The 18281-nt window shown below is 39.1% G+C and overlaps 1 protein-coding gene across 1 annotated transcript in view; it reads left to right on the forward strand.

Annotated features, from left to right (window-relative positions):
* The first annotated feature begins 363 nt into the window (after positions 1 to 363).
* Positions 364 to 18281, forward strand: part of OSTM1 (osteoclastogenesis associated transmembrane protein 1) — a 37703-nt gene continuing 19785 nt past the window's right edge. Inside the window, exons 1-2 of the mRNA XM_007190657.2 lie at positions 364 to 856; positions 13251 to 13365. Coding sequence (XP_007190719.1) covers positions 452 to 856; positions 13251 to 13365 — 520 coding nt within the window. The 5' untranslated portion in view covers positions 364 to 451. The remainder of the gene's footprint in view (positions 857 to 13250; positions 13366 to 18281) is intronic.

The following is an 18281-nucleotide window of genomic DNA, read 5'->3' on the forward strand; positions in this document are numbered from 1 at the left end:
GGCCGTCCGTCTTTCTGTGGCACATAACTCCTCAGACTTCTAGAACTCAGCGAACAACTAAAGAGGTGGGCAACCGAGGGCAAGACCCCCGAGATTTAACGGCTAAAAGCGGCCGACGCCTGTATTCATAGGGCAGGCGAGCCTCAGCTCGGGGCTCCACAGCCGACGCCACACGGGTCTCGCGCGCCCCTCGGTCAGGCGCTTGGCACAGGATGAGAGCGCGAAACCGCCCGTCTGGGCGCGCTCCCGCACACGCGCCGGTCCGCTGCGCGAGAGTCTCTCTGCAGCCAATGGGGCGGGGCGCCGCGCGCCGGAGGCGGGGCCGTGACGCGCGCGCCTCGTGACCCTGCTCGCGGCCTGCGCCCAAGGAAGCCGGAAGCGGCCGCTGTCCGCAGCACAGACTAGGGGCGGAGAGGTGGAGGTCTGCGCCTTGGGGTTCGTGAACCCCGCGATGGACCCGGACCGGACAGTCGCGCGGCGGAGGTCATCGTTGCTGCTGCTGCGGCTGCTATTGGTGGCGCTGCTGTGGTCGGGGCTGGCTCTGGGCACCTTCTCCTTGGGCAGCAGTTCCCACCGGGTCCTCCACGACCTCCTGTCGGAGGAGCAGTTGCTGAAGGTGGAGGACTTGTCCCTGGCTTTACTGCAGGGCGGAAGGATGGGGCCACTGTCACTACCCCCAGACTTGCCGGATTTGGATCCCGAGTGCCGGGAGCTGCTGCTGGACTTCGCCAACAGCAGCGCAGAGCTGACCGGGTGTCTAGTGCGCGGCGCCCGGCCGGTGCGCCTCTGTCAGACCTGCTATCCCCTCTTCCAACAGGTCGCCAGCAAGATGGACAACATCAGCCGAGCCGTGGGGGTGGGTAGAAGGCACACCCGGGACCTCTGGCGTGGATTGTTGGAAAGGGAGGAGGATGGAATGATGGTTAACTTGGTGTGGGGGGGTGCTCAGTTTCCCCATTTGTGAGAAAAGGGGGTTGGATTGGGACTGTGGAGTTAGGGGCATCAGAAAAGTGGGTGGCATTATGGGGCTTGGGGTTTGGATTTTTGCTTCCATGGCTGCTGTTGGGCATCTTTTGGTACATATTTGCAGATAGGTATGACTAGTTTTCTTGGGGCTTCTGCACGCCAACTCTACCTTTCTTCACCTCTTTCCCCCCAGTCTGCCGCAGCTTCTTCCCATCTCCACCTGGAGTTCCCAGGAAGGACTCTTTCCTGAAACCCCAGGTGGAGTGGGGAAACTATAGTGTGCTGGTGGTAAGGAACTTGAGCTTTGTAGCCAGGCATTTTCAGATCCACCACTTTCTAGCAGTTTGACCTTGGATTAATTACCTTGGAGTCTATCTTGGAGTTTCCTCCTCTGTAGAATAGAGAAAAACCGCTGCCAGATGTGACTGTTAAAAAAATAAAAAGAGATAATGCATGAGAGTTCATTTTAGTCATTAATACAGCCTGGAGCCATTCTGCCAGGAGACCAGTTCTTCTCTGCTTATTCGAGGTGTACTCTGGGCAATTTATATTCTCTGTTTCTGTTGTCTCATCTGTAAGATGGGTGTGAGAGGAACTCTGAGAAAACTATTACTACACATAGTAATAGTTCTCAGTAAATGGGAACTAAAATCTTACAAAATGGTAAATCTGCCCTCCACTCTTGGTACTCTTAGAGCTCTTCTGGTCATGTGGTTGGTGCTGTGAGGGTCTTGATTAAAAGAAAGAAAGAGAAAGAAAGAAAGGGAGGGAGGGAGGAAGGAAGGAAGGCAGGCAGGCACAGAGACATGTCCTTGTTCCTAAGTACCTTATAGGGGCTAGAGTAGGAAAGGATTAGAGTGTCAGAGCTGGCGGGAGTCATGAGGTATGGGCTGGATATGCCTTGTAAAGGAAAAACAGGAGAAATGACTTTGCGATTATGGAGTGGAAAGTTCCTCTTGTACTGAGAAAAAAAGTCTCATGAAAATGTGGTTGGAATTATTTCATAAATCATAGTTGATTTGACAAAATATAAACATAGAGTTGCATCCTACTTTGTCAGCCTGATATTACTTGACATAAATATGTATTTTTTACAAAAATAGGGAATTTATTTGCATTAAATAAATTCTGTGGCCGGTCTCTGTAAAGAGCTACTTTTCAAGGTACTTTAAGTAAATGTAGACCTACATGCAGTATTTTTCAGGCATACTTCTACTGGGTATAGCAAGGGCTATATATGTGTGTGTGTGTGTGTGTGTGTGTGTGTATACATATATATATAGTATATCTCACCATGATTTTAAAGTAAAACACCAAAGACTTGTCCCTGTCAACTACAGCAGGATATGATATGGCATCATATTCTGTTTTAAGCAATTAGGTGCATTGTTCTGTGGCCAGAATGACGTGAGTCATTCTTTCTCACCTCTTTAGGATGAATCCATGTCCATGGATTGATTGAGAGGAGGGGATTATAACAAGGAGAAAAAGAATCAAAGGTAGAAATTAGCAAGCTATTTCTGTGGTACAGCAAGCTGATTCATTTAACTGTAATAGAGTTATCTGATGAGAATTCAATTTTCTAGTCACTTCCTCTTGGAATTACTGGGTCAAGGACTCCATATAGTTTTATTATCTCAAGGTAAAGAATACAGTGATTTGTGAAACCTGAATAGTAGAATTGACGGATTCCCTCTTACTTAGAGTCATACTTTCTTCTTTAATTTAAACTGAATAGAGATGTAGTTTCATTGAGCTGTTCAGCATCACCAGAGTGGTTGCCAGGATGCTTTGGCCCCCCAAATTCTCAATTGCTAATCTTCATCTTATTATACTTGGTTTGTTTAAAATTTATATAAGCAGATAGATAGACATATTGATATGTTTATATATATATTACCTATGATTGGAGGTATGTATCTAGAAGTGTTCAACATAGTTTTAGTGTAGATTAATAAATTGTTAGGAATATAGGGAGAAAATTGGAACATAGCATAACGTAATCTATGTCTTTCATTGGAGATCAGAAAATGTAGTGCTTCTCATTCACTAAAAAAAAAATTATTGAGTACCTATTATGTGCAGGGTAGTGGTAGTAACTAGGGATATAGCTGTGAATGAGCAGAGCTTGTAGTCTGGTAGGGGAAACAGACATTAAACATATTGTTATAAAAGTAATTATTTAATTCAGGTGTGATAAGTGTTGCAAAGAAAAAAGTCCCATATGCCACCAAAACATATAACAAGAATGCTGATCTTGAGCATTCAAGATCAGCTGGGAGTAGATAGAAGTGGTCAGTGATTAAAGCTGACAACTAAAATTTGAGAAGGTCGGGGAGGAGAGAGAATGTATACATGTAATGAAGTAGCAGGTGTGAAGACTCTGAATGGGAGTCTGGTGTATTTGAGGACTAGAAAGAACTTAAAGCACTGTGAGCCAGGAGGAGACTAGTGATCTGAGCCTGAGGAAGTGGGCAGGTGCCAGGTCATATTACCAATAGGGTAGTACTAAGGGTTTTAGTCTTTGATTTTAAAGCAGTGTGATATTACTGAAGGGTTTAATTCTGTGAATGATATGATCCGATTTGTACTTTAAAAGGTCATTATGGCTACATGAGAGAAAATGGAGGGGACAGGGACTAGGGAGGGTAGGGAAAGAGTATGTGTGGGGAAATGAATTAAGAGACTCTTGCAGTGATGTGAGAAATGTTGGTGGCTAGGCTACATGTGGGCCATTGTGACGGGGAGAAATGGATAGATTTCAGAGATATTTAGGAGGTAGAACTGACAAAACTTGGTAGTTATTTGAATATGGAATGTGAAGGAAAGGAACGATGATTTCCAGGGTTTTAATAAGAGCAGCTTAGTGAATAGGGTTGCTATTTAGTAAGATGGAGGGAGGAACCTGTTTGGTGGGGGAAGATCATGAACTTGATATTGAACTTGTTGATTCTGAGGTGTTTATGAGACATCTAGGTGGAGATATTGCATATGTGGTTGAATATGTATGTCTAGAGATGTGGATTGGGGATAATCGGTTTGGGAGTAGTCAGCTTAAAAGTAGTGTTTGAAACCATGGTATGATGAGTTTGAGTAAGAAGTGAGAATACATAAGAAATGCTGGGTTGAAGATTTGGTTAGAGGATAAAATATTGAAAGAGACCAAGAAAGAAGAGTCGGAGAGATTAAGAAAAATCAGGAGAATGTGCTGTCCTATAAAAGGGAAAAGGGAATGGGTGGTTATTTGTGTCAAATCCAGCTGAGAGGACCAGAAGTGAATCTATCAACATTGGCATTCTTGGTGCCATAAGAGCCATTTTGAGGGAGCACTTGGGGGTGAGAGTAAGATTAAAGTAGATTAAATAGTGAATGGAAGATGAGGAAGTGGGAATTGTGATACTACACAACTAAAAGTTTGGCCATAAGGAAGAGATAAGAAAGAGAGGTCACTAAAGAGGAATTGAGACTCAGGGATTTTCTTTTAATTTCTTTTTGTTCCTTTGTCCCTCCATCCCTCTGTCTCTACTTCCCTTCTTCCTTTCTTAAGATGGGAGAGACCTGAACATGTTTAAATGCTGATAGGAAGAATCCTATAGAGAGAGTGAAGATATAGGAAACAGTGGGAAAGTAAACAAGGTCAGTTTTCCTGAGAAGGCAGAGTAGTTGAGATCTAAGGCATCCACAGAGAGAGAGAGAGATGAGCCTTTGACAGGGGCAGGCACGTTCTGCACTCTAACAGGAGGGTAGAAGGAGAGGTTGGGTGTAGAGGGGTAGGCAGATCAGAGTTTCAGCTTGATGGTCTCTGTTTTCACTGTCAACCAGGAGGCTAGATCTTCACTTGAGAGTAAAGGGTGAGAGGGATATCAGTTTCAAGGGAGAGTGGAGAAGATTGCAATAGTGGTGTTAAAGAGGGGAGAATGAGCAGACAGGCAAGTGAGGAGTACAGTTTGGGATTATGGATTTATTGTGGAAATAATCTGCTTGGTTGTTTGCATTTTGCCAAATAGGCATGATGAAAGTGGATTGTTGGATTCATTGTGGTTAGGTTTCTGCTAAGTGGTTGTGACAGATTTGAGTATTAAAAGTTCTAAATATAAACCAAAGGCCAATGTTTTTTGTCATGTGCTAGGTGTTGGGAATACAAAGATATAAGACAAAGTTTCCATCCTAAAGGAACTTTTGTCCAGATGAGGAACCTAGACATATATAGGTGGATATCATGCTTTAGGAAACTGAGCCTCAGAGTGATTAAGTAACTTACCCAAGGCCATGCAGTGAAAGAGGCTGGGTTTGAATCCAAAAGGATACCACTGCCTATTTCATAGAGTTGTTACAAGGATTAAGTGAGTTATACATTTAGAGCTTTTAGAACCATTAGGTATTCAAAAGTACATCATCATTGTTGGGATTATTCATCACTTACCTTCCATTCTCACTGTTGCTACTGTCTTCTCATTATACATGAACTATGGAAATAGTCTATTTAGTCTCCTGCTTCACCCTACATATTGTGATATAGACCTGTGCTCTCCAAACTCTGCTTTTCATGCCATCTTCCTCAAAAATCTTAAAAAGTTTCCCACTGTGTGACTCTCATAACCCTCAAGACCCTTCATTACCTTGCCCTGACTTCTCCCTATACTGCCTCTACTTTCATAGAGGTACCTTCCACTGGCCTCCTGAATACTCCCTGAATACTACATAACCATTCCTATTTTCACCCCTCGATCATTTTATTTACCCCATTTTAGAACCTTCTTCCCTTTCTTAGTATAGGGCTTAGTTCAAATCCTGCTTCCTTCGTGAACTCTCCTTATTTCTCCCAACTACACTGATGTCTTCCTCAACTGAACTATTCCTCACATTGACCACTCATGCAGGTTATTCTGTATTGATTTTTTTTTCTTTATACAGCAGGTTCTTATTGGTCATCAGTTTTATACACATCAGTGTATACATGTCAATCCCAATCTCCCAATTCATCCCACCCACCCCCCTGCTACGGCTTTCCCCCCTTGGTGTCCATACGTTTGTTCTCTACATCTGTGTCTCAATTTCTTCCCTGCAAACCGGTTCATCTCTACCATTTTTCTAGGTTCCACATTTGTTTTTCTCTTTCTGACTTACTTCACTCTGTATGACGGTCTCTAGATCCATCCACGTCTCAACAAATGACCGAATTTCGTTCCTTTTTATGGCTGAGTAATATTCCATTGTATATATGTACCACAACTTCTTTATCCATTCGTCTGTGGATGGGCATTTAGGTTGCTTCCATGACCTGGCTATTGTAAATAGTGCTGCAGTGAACATTGGGGTGCATGTGTCTTTTTGAATTATGGTTTTCTCTGGGTATATGCCCAGTAGTGGGATTGCTGGATCATATGGTAATTCTATTTTTAGTTTTTTAAGGAACCTCCATACTGTTCTCCATAGTGGCTGTATCAGTTTACATTCCCACCAACAGTGCAAGAGGGTTCCCTTTTCTCCACACCCTCTCCAGCATTTATTGTTTGTAGACTTTCTGATGCCCATTCTAACTGGTGTGAGGTGACACCTCATTATAGTTTTGATTTGCATTTCTCTAATAATTAGTGATGTTGAGCAGCTTTTCATGTGCTTCTTGGCCATCTGTATGTCTTCTTTGGAGAAGTGTCTATTTAGGTCTTCTGCCCATTTTTGGATTGGGTTGTTTGTTTTTTTAATGTTGAGCTGCATGAGCTGTTTATATATTTTGGAGATTAATCCTTTGTCCGTTGATTCGTTTGCAAATATTTTCTCCCATTCTGAGGGTTGTCTTTTCGTCTTGTTTATGGTTTCCTTTGCTGTGCAAAAGCTTTGAAGTTTCATTAGGTCCCATTTGTTTATTTTTGTTTTTATTTCCATTACTCTAGGAGGTGGATCAAAAAAGATCTTGCTGTGATTTATATCAAAGAGTGTTCTTCCTATGTTTTCCTCTAAGAGTTTTATAAAGTCCGGTCTTACATTTAGGTCTCTAATCCATTTTGAGTTTATTTTTGTGTATGGTGTTAGGGAGTGTTCTAATTTCGTTCTTTTACATGTAGCTGTCCATTTTCCCCAGCACCACTTATTGAAGAGACTGTCTTTTCTCCATTGTATATCCTTGCCTCCTTTGTCATACATTAGTTGACCATAGGTGTGTGGGTTTACCTCTGGGCTTTCTATCTTGTTCCATTGATCTATGTTTCTGTTTTTGTTCCAGTACCATATTGTCTTGATTACTGTAGCTTTGTAGTATAGTCTGAAGTCAGAGAGTCTGATTCCTCCAGCTCCGTTTTTTTCCCTCAAGACTGCTTTGGCTATTCGGGGTCTTTTGTGTCTCCATACAAATTTTAAGATTTTTTGTTCTAGTTCCGTAAAAAATGCCATTGGTAATTTGATAGGGATTGCATTGAATCTGTAGATTGCTTTGGGTAGTATACTCATTTTCACAATATTGATTCTTCCAATCCAAGAACATGGTATATCTCTCCACCTGTTGGTATCATCTGTAATTTCTTTCATCAGTGTCTTATAGTTTTCTGCATACAGGTCTTTTGTCTCCCTAGGTAGGTTTATTCCTAGGTATTTTATTCTTTTTGTTGCAATGGTAAATGGGAGTGTTTCCTTAATTTTTCTTTCAGATTCTTCATCATTAGTGTACAGGAATGCAAGAGATTTCTGTGCATTAATTTTGTATCCTGCAACTTTACCAAATTCATTGATTAGCTCTAATAGTTTTCTGGTGGCATCTTTAGGATTCTCTATGTATAGTATCATGACATCTGCAAACAGTGACAGTTTTACTTCTTCTTTTCTAATTTGTATTCCTTTTATTTCTTTTTCTTCTCTGATTGCTGTGGCTAGGACTTCCAAAACTATGTTGAATAATAGCGGTGAGAGTGGACATCCTTGTCTCGTTCCTGATCTTAGAGGAAATGCTTTCAGTTTTTCACCATTGAGAATGATGTTTGCTGTGGGTTTGTCATATATGGCCTTTATTATGTTGAGGTAGTTTCCCTCTATGCCCACTTTCTGGAGAGTTTTTATCATAAATGGATGTTGAATTTTGTCAAAACTTTTTCTGCATCTATTGAGATGAGCATATGGTTTTTATTCTTCAATTTGTTAATATGGTGTATCACATTGATTGATTTGTGTATGTTGAATAATCCTTGCATCCCTGGGAGAAATTCCACTTGATCATGGTGTATGATCCTTTTAATGTGTTGTTGGATTCTGTTTACTACTATTTCGTTAAGGCTTTTTGCATCTATATTCATCAGTGATAGTGGTCTGTAATTTTCTTTTTTTGTAGTATCTTTGTCTGGTTTTGGTATCAGGGTAATGGTGGCCTCATAGAATGAGTTTGGGAGTGTTCCTTCCTCCACAATTTTTTGGAAGAGTTTGAGAAGGATGGGTATTAGCTCTTCTCTAAATGTTTGATAGAGTTCACCTGTGAAGCCATCTGGTCCTGGACTTCTGTTTGTTGGAAGGTTTTTAATCACAGTTTCAATTTCATTACTTGTGATTGGTCTGTTCATATTTTCTGTTTCTTCCTGGTTCAGTCTTGGAAGGTTATACCTTTCTAAGAATTTGTCCACTTCTTCCAGGATGTCCATTTTATTGGCATAGAGTTGCTTGTAGTAGTCTCTTAGGATGCTTTGTATTTCTGCAGTGTCTGTTGTAACTTCTCCTTTTTCATTTCTAATTTTATTGGTTTGAGTCCTCTCTCTCTTTTTGTTGATGAGTCTGGCTAATGGTTTATCAATTCTGTTTATCTTCTCAAAGAACTAGCTTTTCGTTTTATTGATCTTTGCTATTGTTTTCTTTGTTTCTATTTCATTTATTTCTGCTCTGATCTTTATGATTTCTTTCCCTCTGCTAACTTTGGGTTTTGTTTGTTCTTCTTTCTCTAGTTCCTTTAGGTGTAAGGTTAGATTGTTTATTTGAGATTTTTCTTTTTTCTTGAGGTAGGCTTGTATAGCTATAAACTTCCCTCTTAGAACTGCCTTTGCTGTGTCCCAGAGGTTTTGGATTGTCGTGTTTTCATTGTCATTTGTCTCTAGGTATTTTTTGAATTCCTCTTTGATTTCTTCAGCGATCTCTTGGTTATTTAGTAACGTATTGTTTATCCTCCATGTGTTTGTGTTTTTTACGTTTTTTCCCCTGTAATTCACTTCTAATCTCATAGCGTTGTGGTCAGAAAAGATGTTTGATATGATTTCAATTTTCTTAAATTTACTGAGGCTTGATTTGTGACCTATGATGTGATCTATCCTGGAGAATGTTCCGTGCGTGCTTGAGAAGAAAGTGTAGTCTGCTGTTTTTGGATGGAATGTCCTATAAATATCAATTAAATCTATCTGGTCTATTGTGTCATTTAAAGCTTCTGTTTCCTTATTTATTTTCATTTTGGATGATCTGTCCATTGGTGTAAGTGGGGTGTTAAAGTCCCCCACTATTATTGTGTTACTGTCCATTTCCTCTTTTACAGCTGTGAGCAGTTGCCTTATGTATTGATGTGCTCCTATGTTGGGTGCATATATATTTATAATTGTTATATCTTCTTCTTGGATTGATCCCTGGATCATTATGTAGTGTCCTTCCTTGTCTCTTGTAACATTCTTTGTTTTAAAGTCTATTTTATCTGATATGAGTATTGCTACTCCAGCTTTCTTTTGATTTCCATTTGCATGGAATATCTTTTTCCATCCCGTCACTTTCATTCTGTATGTGTCCCTATGTCTGAAATGGGTCTCTTGTAGACAGCATATATATGGGTCTTGTTTTTGTATCCATTCAGCAAGCCTGTGTCTTTTGGTTGGAGCATTTAATCCATTGAGGTTTAAGGTAATTATCGATATGTATGTTCCTCTGACCATTTTCTTAATTGTTTTGGGTTTGTTTTTGTAGGTCCTGTTCTTCTGTTGTGTTTCCCACTTAGAGATGTTCCTTTAGCATTTGTTATAGAGCTGGTTTGGTGGTGCTGAATTCTCTTAGCTTTTGCTTGTCTGTAAAGCTTTTGATTTCTCCATCAAATCTAAATGAGATCCTTGCCGGGTAGAGTAATCTTGGCTGTAGTTTCTTCCCTTTCATCACTTTAAGTATACCATGCCACTCCCTTCTGGCTTGCAGAGTTTCTGCTGAGAAATCAGCTGTTACCCTTATGGGAGTTCCCTTGTATGTTATTTGTTGTTTTTCCCTTGCTGCTTTCAATAATTTTTCTTTGTCTTTAATTTTTGCCAGTTTGATTACTATGTGTCTTGGCATGTTTCTCCTTGGGTTTATCCTGTATGGGACTCGCTGTGCTTCCTGGACTTGGGTGGCTATTTCCTTTACCATATTAGGGAAGTTTTCGACTATAATCTGTTCAAATATTTTCTCAAGTCCTTTCTCTCTCTCTTTTCCTTCTGGGACCCCTATAATGTGAATGTTATTGCGTTTAATGTTGTCCCAGAGGTGTCTTAGGCTGTCTTCATTTCTTTTCATTCTTTTTTCTTTAGTCTGTTCCACAGCAGTGAATTCCACCATTCTATCTTCCAGGTCACTTATCCGTTCTTTTGCCTCAGTTATTCTGCTATTGATTCCTTCTAGTGTAGTTTTCATTTCAGTTATTGTATTGTTCATCTCTGTTTGTTTGTTCTTTAATTCTTCTAGGTCTTTGTTAAACATTTTTTGCATCTTCTCGATCTTTGCCTCCATTGTTTTTCCGAGGTCCTGGATCATCTTCACTATCATTATTCTGAATTCTTTTTCTGGTAGGTTGCCTATCTCCACTTCATTTAGTTTTCTTGGGGGGTTTTATCTTGTTCCTTTATCTGGTACATAGCCCTCTTCCTTTTCATCTTGTCTATCCTTCTGTGAATGTGGTTTTTGTTCCACAGGCTGCAGGATTGTAGTTCTTCTTGCTTCTGCTGTCTGCCCTCTGATGGATGAGGCTATCTAAGAGGCTTGTGCAGGTTTCCTGATGGGAGGGACTGGTGGTGGGTAGAGCTGGGTGTCGCTCTGGTGCGCAGAGCTCAGTAAAACTTTAATCCGCTTGACTGCTGATGGGTGGGACTGGGTTCCCTCCCTGTTGGTTGTTTTGCCTGAGGCAACCCAACACTGGAGCCTATCTGGGCTCTTTGTTGGGGCTAATGGCCGACTCTGGGAGGGCTCATGCCAAGGAGTACTTCCCAGAACTTCTGCTGCCAGTGTCCTTGTCCCCACGGTGATCCACAGCCACCCCCTGCCTCTGCAGGAGAGCCTCCAACACTAGCAGGTAGGTCTGGTTCAGTCTCCCCTGGGTTCACTGCTCCTTCCCCTGGGTCCCGATGCGTGCACTGCTTTGTGTGTGCCCTCCAAGAGTGGAGTCTCTGTTTCCCCCAGTCCTGTCAAAGTCCTACAATCAGATCCCACTAGCCTTCAAAGTCTGATTCTGTAGGAATTCCTCCTCCGATTGCCAGACCCCCAGGTTGGGAAGCCTGACGTGGGGCTCAGAACCTTCACTCCAGTGGGTGGACTTCTGTAGTATAAGTGTTCTCCAGTCTGTGAGTCACCCACCCAGCAGTTATGGGATTTGATTTTGCTGTGATTGTGCCCCTCCTACTGTCTCATTGTGGCTTCTCCTTTGTCTTTGGATGTGGGGTATCTTTTTTGGTGAGTTCCAGTGTCTTTCTGTCGATGATTGTCCAGCAACTAGTTGTGATTCTGGTGTTCTCACAAGAGGGAGTGAGAGCATGTCCTTCTACTCCGCCATCTTGGTTCAGGCCCCTAGTTTGTATCTGTATTGATTTTTAAAATATCCAGTCATCCACTTACGAAGACTCTACTTAAGTAACTGGTTATACTTAGCCAGCTACACCCACTTAGAGCACTTCTTGTTGGCAACAGGTCGCTAGGTGAAATAGCATATATCAGTTACTTACTAGGTGCCAGACATTGTGCTAAGTGATTAACGTATGGTATTTCATTTAATACTGTACCTGTAGGACTCATGATCATGAAACTGAGCCTCAGAGAGTTTACCTCAGCTGTCCAAGATTACCAGCTAGTAATCCAGATTTTTCTGACTCTTTAGGCCATGCTCTACTTTAATCTGGTGGGTAAATTATCACAAAACATTGTTTCATCTTTTATGAAATCTTCTTCTATAGCTGATATTGCTCTGAAAGCAATTCCAAGAAAAGGGCTTTTTTAAATGTTTTGGTCAATTTACTATTTTAAAGGCAAGTGTTCATTTGGCTGCATGTTTTAATGAGACAACAAAACTAAGCCACAGAAAGGGTAATCATCCCAAAATGATCTTCAGAGATATTTTAAAACAAGAATTCTGCTGTTAAGCCCTCCTTCCCTCTTTTCTTATCCCACATGGCTGATCAGTTCTTTTCTAGAGTCAACATATTCTCTTTTTTATTACTAATGACGCTATTTAATTCCTTATCTGTATGTCTCTGGGGAGGTTCTGAAGACCCAGTGTTGATGGCATTCCTTTATACTCTTTGTATACTCAGAACTCCAAGATTCTTATAGTGCCTGGTAAATAGTAGGAGTTAAATAACTTTGAAAGAATGAAGAGTCAGCAGGACTTAGTTCCTTGCTTGGGGCAAAAGGGAAAGGAAATAGATAAGGATCCAATAATTTAGGAACTTGAATTTATTATTTGCATAGTATGAGTTTCATTATTAAAACGATCTGTGGAAAGCGTGTTCTTCTATCTGGGTACAAACTATTTCGGTACAAACTAGATGTATCACATTTTCTTGTGGATTTTAAGATTTTGAGCCAAAAAATGCCCAGAAGATGAAACAATGTTTTGTGATCATTTACCCACCAGGTTTTTAAAAATGTGTAAATAATATATGTTCATTGTAGAAAAATTTAGACAGTGTAAAAGAGGCAAAAAAGAAAATGAAAATCGCTCTATTTCCATTATTCAGAGATAACTACTGGTACATTTTGGTGAATAGCTTTCCAGAATTTTTTCCTGTGCATAAGGAGTAAGAAATATTACATGTGGGCCTAAGTTGAGATTGTACCATAGAAGCAAGTACTTATTTATTTAAGAAGCAAAGATTTTCTTCTCTTGCAAGTGAACCTGGTACCAATAAATGTTAGCTGCTATTGTTTTATTACAGTTGTTATTATTAATGACATCATTATTTGATTATAGCAAAAAAAAATTAAATGCTTATAATAAATATTTGAATTATTTTTATAAGGTTTTTTGCCTCAAGTTGTTGTTTGGGAAGTCTAAAAACATTCAGATTGTATTTTTCTTTCTTTTTCTTTTGTCGTTATAGAATTCCTCAGAGAGTCATAATTGTGCCAGAAGTCTCTTAATGGCAGATAGAATGCAAATAGTTGTGATTCTGTCTGAGTTTTTCAATTCCACATGGCAGAAGGCAAATTGTGCAAGTAAGTAATTCTTTCATTTTCATGTTGCTGTTATGGTTCAACAGTATAGATGTCATTTTATTTTAGTGAATTTTGAACTGAAAATTTTGAATATTTTTTATTACTAAGTTTAAATGAACTGTGATTAGCATCACGGTTTATTAGTGAGAACTACTTGGGCAAATACTGAAAGGCAGAAAAGTGTAGCAGTTAACAGTGAGCTTTGCAGTCAGACAGATCTGGATTTTATTCTAAGCTCTGCCATTTATTAGCCCTAACCTACTACTGTCAGACCTTGGGCATGTAATTTTACCTCTTGGAGCTTCAGTTTCCTCATCCGTAAATTGGTGGTAATAATGGAACCTACTTTATATGATTGTTTTGAGGAATAAATAAAATAAACTATGTAAAGCACTTAGCTTAGTATCTGGCATATAGTTAATGTTCAAGGAATGTTAGCTGCTTAATATAATAGTAATTATGATGTTCATAATAATCTGTCATCTGGTGGTAGGGGGAGGTGATAACGTCTGTTCTACCAGTTTTGCAGGCTTGTATGTATTTGTATAATGAAATGAGATCTATTTTCAAGCATTCTTTGGAAAAATTAAAATCACTATTTCAATTCGTAAGTGTTTTGAATACCAACTATGTACTAGGAAATTCTTATTTTCTATGCCTTATAATTTTTTTAAAAAATTTTATTTATTTATTTATTTATGGCTGTGTTGGGTCTTTGTTTCTGTACGAGGGCTTTCTCTAGTTGCGGCAAGCGGGGGCCACTCTTCATCACGGTGCGCGGGCCTCTCACTATCGCGGCTTCTCTTGTTGTGGCGCACAGGCTCCAGACGCGCAGGCTCAGCAATTGTGGCTCACGGGCCTAGTCGCTCCGCGGCATGTGGGACCTTCCCAGACAAGGGCTCGAACCCGTGTCCCCTGCATTGGCAGGCAGATTCCCAACCACTGCGCCACCAGGGAAGCCCTATGCCTTATAATTTTTGAGGAAGAAAGTTATAGTTACAATGTAACCTAAAGCAGACAAATAACTGCTATAATAAAGTTATAGAGTCTTGGGGAAGCTGAAAATAAATCAGATTGGAGAGAATTTGAAATACTTCCTGGAGGAAGTACCTTTTGATCCTACACTTTTATGGCTGGGCATGATTTCAATAAGTAGAGATGAGAGGAAGGACAGTGCAGATAGGGAGGCATCGTGAACAGAGGCACAGAGGTATAAAAGAGTAGTAGACGTTACAGGATACTGGAAGCACAATGGGAGGTAAACTTGGAAAGGGAAGGTAGGACCTTGACCTATATAGTAGTTTATCACTTATGCCAACATTTTTCATACCGCTTAGAACACAGCATAGTATTAAGAAATGGTTATATACTATAGTATCTTGGGAATTTACAATACACATAGAATATTAAAGGCAGTGAGAAGGACTATAGGTTAAAAAAAACTTTTAAACATCATTTAACCTAGCACTTTCTGAGCTTTTTTTTTTTTAAACTACAAAGACCCTTTTTTTTTCTTTTTTTTTTTTGTGGAACCCCATTAGAAGAGAGAGACCAGTGAGGAAATTCTTACAATGGTTTAGGCAAGAAGCAAAGAAAACATGAAGTAGGGCATGGGCTGTGGAAATAGAAAGGATAGAGTGAATTAAAAATCTGTGTACCTGTAAGTCATTAAGGAGCTTAACTTTTCTAAGGACTTTGTCTTTTTGTTTAGTTCATATGAAGGAAAACTGTAAATGGGAAAAAGACTCCCTGCTAAGTTTCTTTTCCTTTGTAGTATACCATGCATATTGAATATTAACTCTTTTAATTTTGTCTCTATTAATTCAAATTTTCTGGTAATTTGAACAGAGGCTTGGCTGACAGCTAACTTTTTTTTAAAGCAAATCTTTACTTTTTTGGAGTAAAACTTTTTAGTATAAATATGATTGAACAGAGTTTGCTTAACTTATATGGAAGAGCTGTTTTTAAGTATTCTTAAGCCCTTCAGAAAAATCCATTGATATAGGAAAAAAATATGTTAATTGCAAATAATTTAAAATCAGTTAATTAGAATAAGTGGGGTATGTGTTGGGATTCACTTCTTTCGACTGATGTTACTTAATTTACATACTTGAGAGGTAAAGCATCTTTTCTTTAAAAGGTATTTTGTAATGAACTTACTAATTTAAAATAGCTTTCTTCTCCAGCTATTTTTAAAAAAAATAAAAAGGAAAGAAAACATTTTGCTGCATATTTACTCAGTATGGTAGGTATAAAACTCTTTAGAATAAATTCTTAGGGTTACCTTTGTTTTTCTGTGAGGCATCCTATCTTCAAAATATTCCTTGATTGAACTTCTTTTGAAGAAAAATGAAATGTTTACTTCCTAATTAAAATTAATTTGGCCAAAATATATGGCCAAGCAAGGTGCAGAGAAATATGACATCTTTTGGAGAATTAGATAGCTGATTGGGCAGTAAAGACAGGAAGACTTAGTTTTCATTCTGCTTACATTTGTACCCTTTGGATTGTATACCATAGCATTTAATACCTATTCAAAAATACATAAAAATTTTTAAAACTTGACAGACTGTCCAAATCTGCCATGATTATTCATATGTTAGATGTAATCAGAGAGATTGGCTATTTTCTTTTTCCAGATTATGCATTTTAAAAAAGTTATCTTCCATTCATTGTTTCATTCACAATTTAAAATTTATCATAATGTATATTCTGTATTTTATATGGAAATAAAATAGTTTTATAAATTTGTGCTCCTCAGCTGTTTTCCCCTGGGTATTCATTCTAAAGTAATCATCTAGGACTTCCCTGGTGGTCCAGTGGTTAAGACTTTGCCTTCCGATGCAGGGGATGTGGATTCGATCCCTGGTTGGGGAGCTAAGATTCCACATGCCTCGAGGCCAAAAAACCAAAACATAAAACAGAAACAATATTGTAACAAATTCAATAAAGACCTTAAAAAAAATGGTCCACATCAAAAAAAATCTTTAAAAAACATAATAAAATAATCACCTAACCTAGAAATGAATAATCTTTACCAAATTACCTGGAAACACTTCTAATTATGTTCTCTGCAAATCTCTGTAATAAAGATAACATGAACATTTTCTGAAAAATTTTAAGAATTGTTCAAAAAACTTCGCAATTTTTACCAAAATTTAATAAAGCATTCTTAACATAGTCTTCTGTTACAAAGCAGTGAGAAAAGAAATTTGAAGGAAGGAAAAAATGAGCTAAAGAAGGTGAATAACAAGTCAGCAATTAAATTAAATAATATTTCTCAATGTCATGGCCCTTGGTTCATTTGAACTTCACAATAAGCCCTGTGAGGTAGAATGAGGGCTCAGAAAGTGTAAACGGACTGCAGATCAAGAGCCTAGAACTAAAATCAGAAGGCTTTAAGATTGTTCATCTGAATAGATAGTGTTCATGAATTAAGGCCTAATTTGGTTTTAAAGTGCTATTTGACAAATTCATTGCACAGTCTCCATTTTAAGAAATATTAGCCCTACACTTTAGCCCTGCAAAGTTTAATATCTATGCTATATACATGTTTGATATTATGGAAAACCTAGTCTTTTACTAAAAATATAAATGTAAAATACTCTTTTTTTTCTAAAGACCTATCAGTACTACATAAAATTAGAACTAGATAATGTGAAAAAAAAGTTTGTAATAAGGTTGCACATTTTCTAATGTTAATGCTCAGCAATGATCAGGAATCAGGCATCAGGTTCTGAGACAGTCGCATCTCTAGCAACCAGATCTGTTAAACCACTGATTTCATGGGATCCTCACTCTTTTATTTTCTTAATAAATGATGCTAAAGGCTTCTCTTTTCCTTTTACTTAAAAGATAATCCATTTGTTACCTATCCAGTCATTGATTTTTTTAAATCTTTGGCCTTTAGAAATAGGTAAAAGAATGAATACAAAGGATATTTACTCTTTTAATAAAATGGAAGAAAGCAATCATATCACACTATAATTTTAAATGAATTTGTGCCTGATCAGAAGTTTGCCTAGGATGTTGTCATTTTGTATTGTTGGAGACCAAAATGTGCCATTCCAAAATACGCCTCTTTGGCGTAAGGATTATTTTGAGCTGATTATTTTGAGAAACAGCAGACACAGGAGAAGCTCTGAAAACAGAGTAGAAATAACCATTTTGTATGAGAAATTTATATTTATTAAGGAAATCTCCACTTGTAAGGGTGTCTCCCTCTCTGTACCAGGAAGAAAAGGATGACTTTAAATCACTAGAGAGGGCTTCCCTGGTGGCGCAGTGGTTAAGAATCTGCCTGCCAATGCAGGGGACACGGGCTCGAGCCCTGGTCCGGGAAGATCCCACATGCCGTGGAGCAACTAAGCCCGTGAGCCACAACTACTGAGCCTGCGCGTCTGGAGCTTGTGCTCCGCAACAAGAGAGGCCGCGACAGTGAGAGGCCCGCGCACCGTGATGAAGAGTGGCCCCCGCTTGCTGCAACTAGAGAAAGCCCTCGCACAGAAACGAAGACCCAACACAGCCAAAAATAAATAAATAAATAAATTAAAAAAAAAAAAAGGGCTAAGTTGACAAGCCTTGTTTAAATCACTAGAGAATCTTGTAAATGGAGAAGGCAGGGACATAATCTGCATAACCTTATGCTTGTTTACCTCACTTTTCCTGGTCATTTCCCCATAACTGACCTCCCCTACACCCATCTTTCTTTGTTTTTACCTGAAGATGATGTTCAAGTCTGACTTCTAAGCCACCCCTTTGAGTTACTCAATTTCCCTTTGTATCTTCCATGTATATGCGAGATATACATGTCAACAAACTTCTGTTTGTTTTTCTCCTATTGATCTGTCTGTTGTTACAGGGGACCCAGCTGAGAATTTACAAGGGTAGAGGGAAAATTATGTTTCCACCCCTAC

The sequence above is a fragment of the Balaenoptera acutorostrata genome, chromosome 14 (genome assembly GCF_949987535.1).
Source record: "Balaenoptera acutorostrata chromosome 14, mBalAcu1.1, whole genome shotgun sequence".
Taxonomy (NCBI): domain Eukaryota; kingdom Metazoa; phylum Chordata; class Mammalia; order Artiodactyla; family Balaenopteridae; genus Balaenoptera; species Balaenoptera acutorostrata.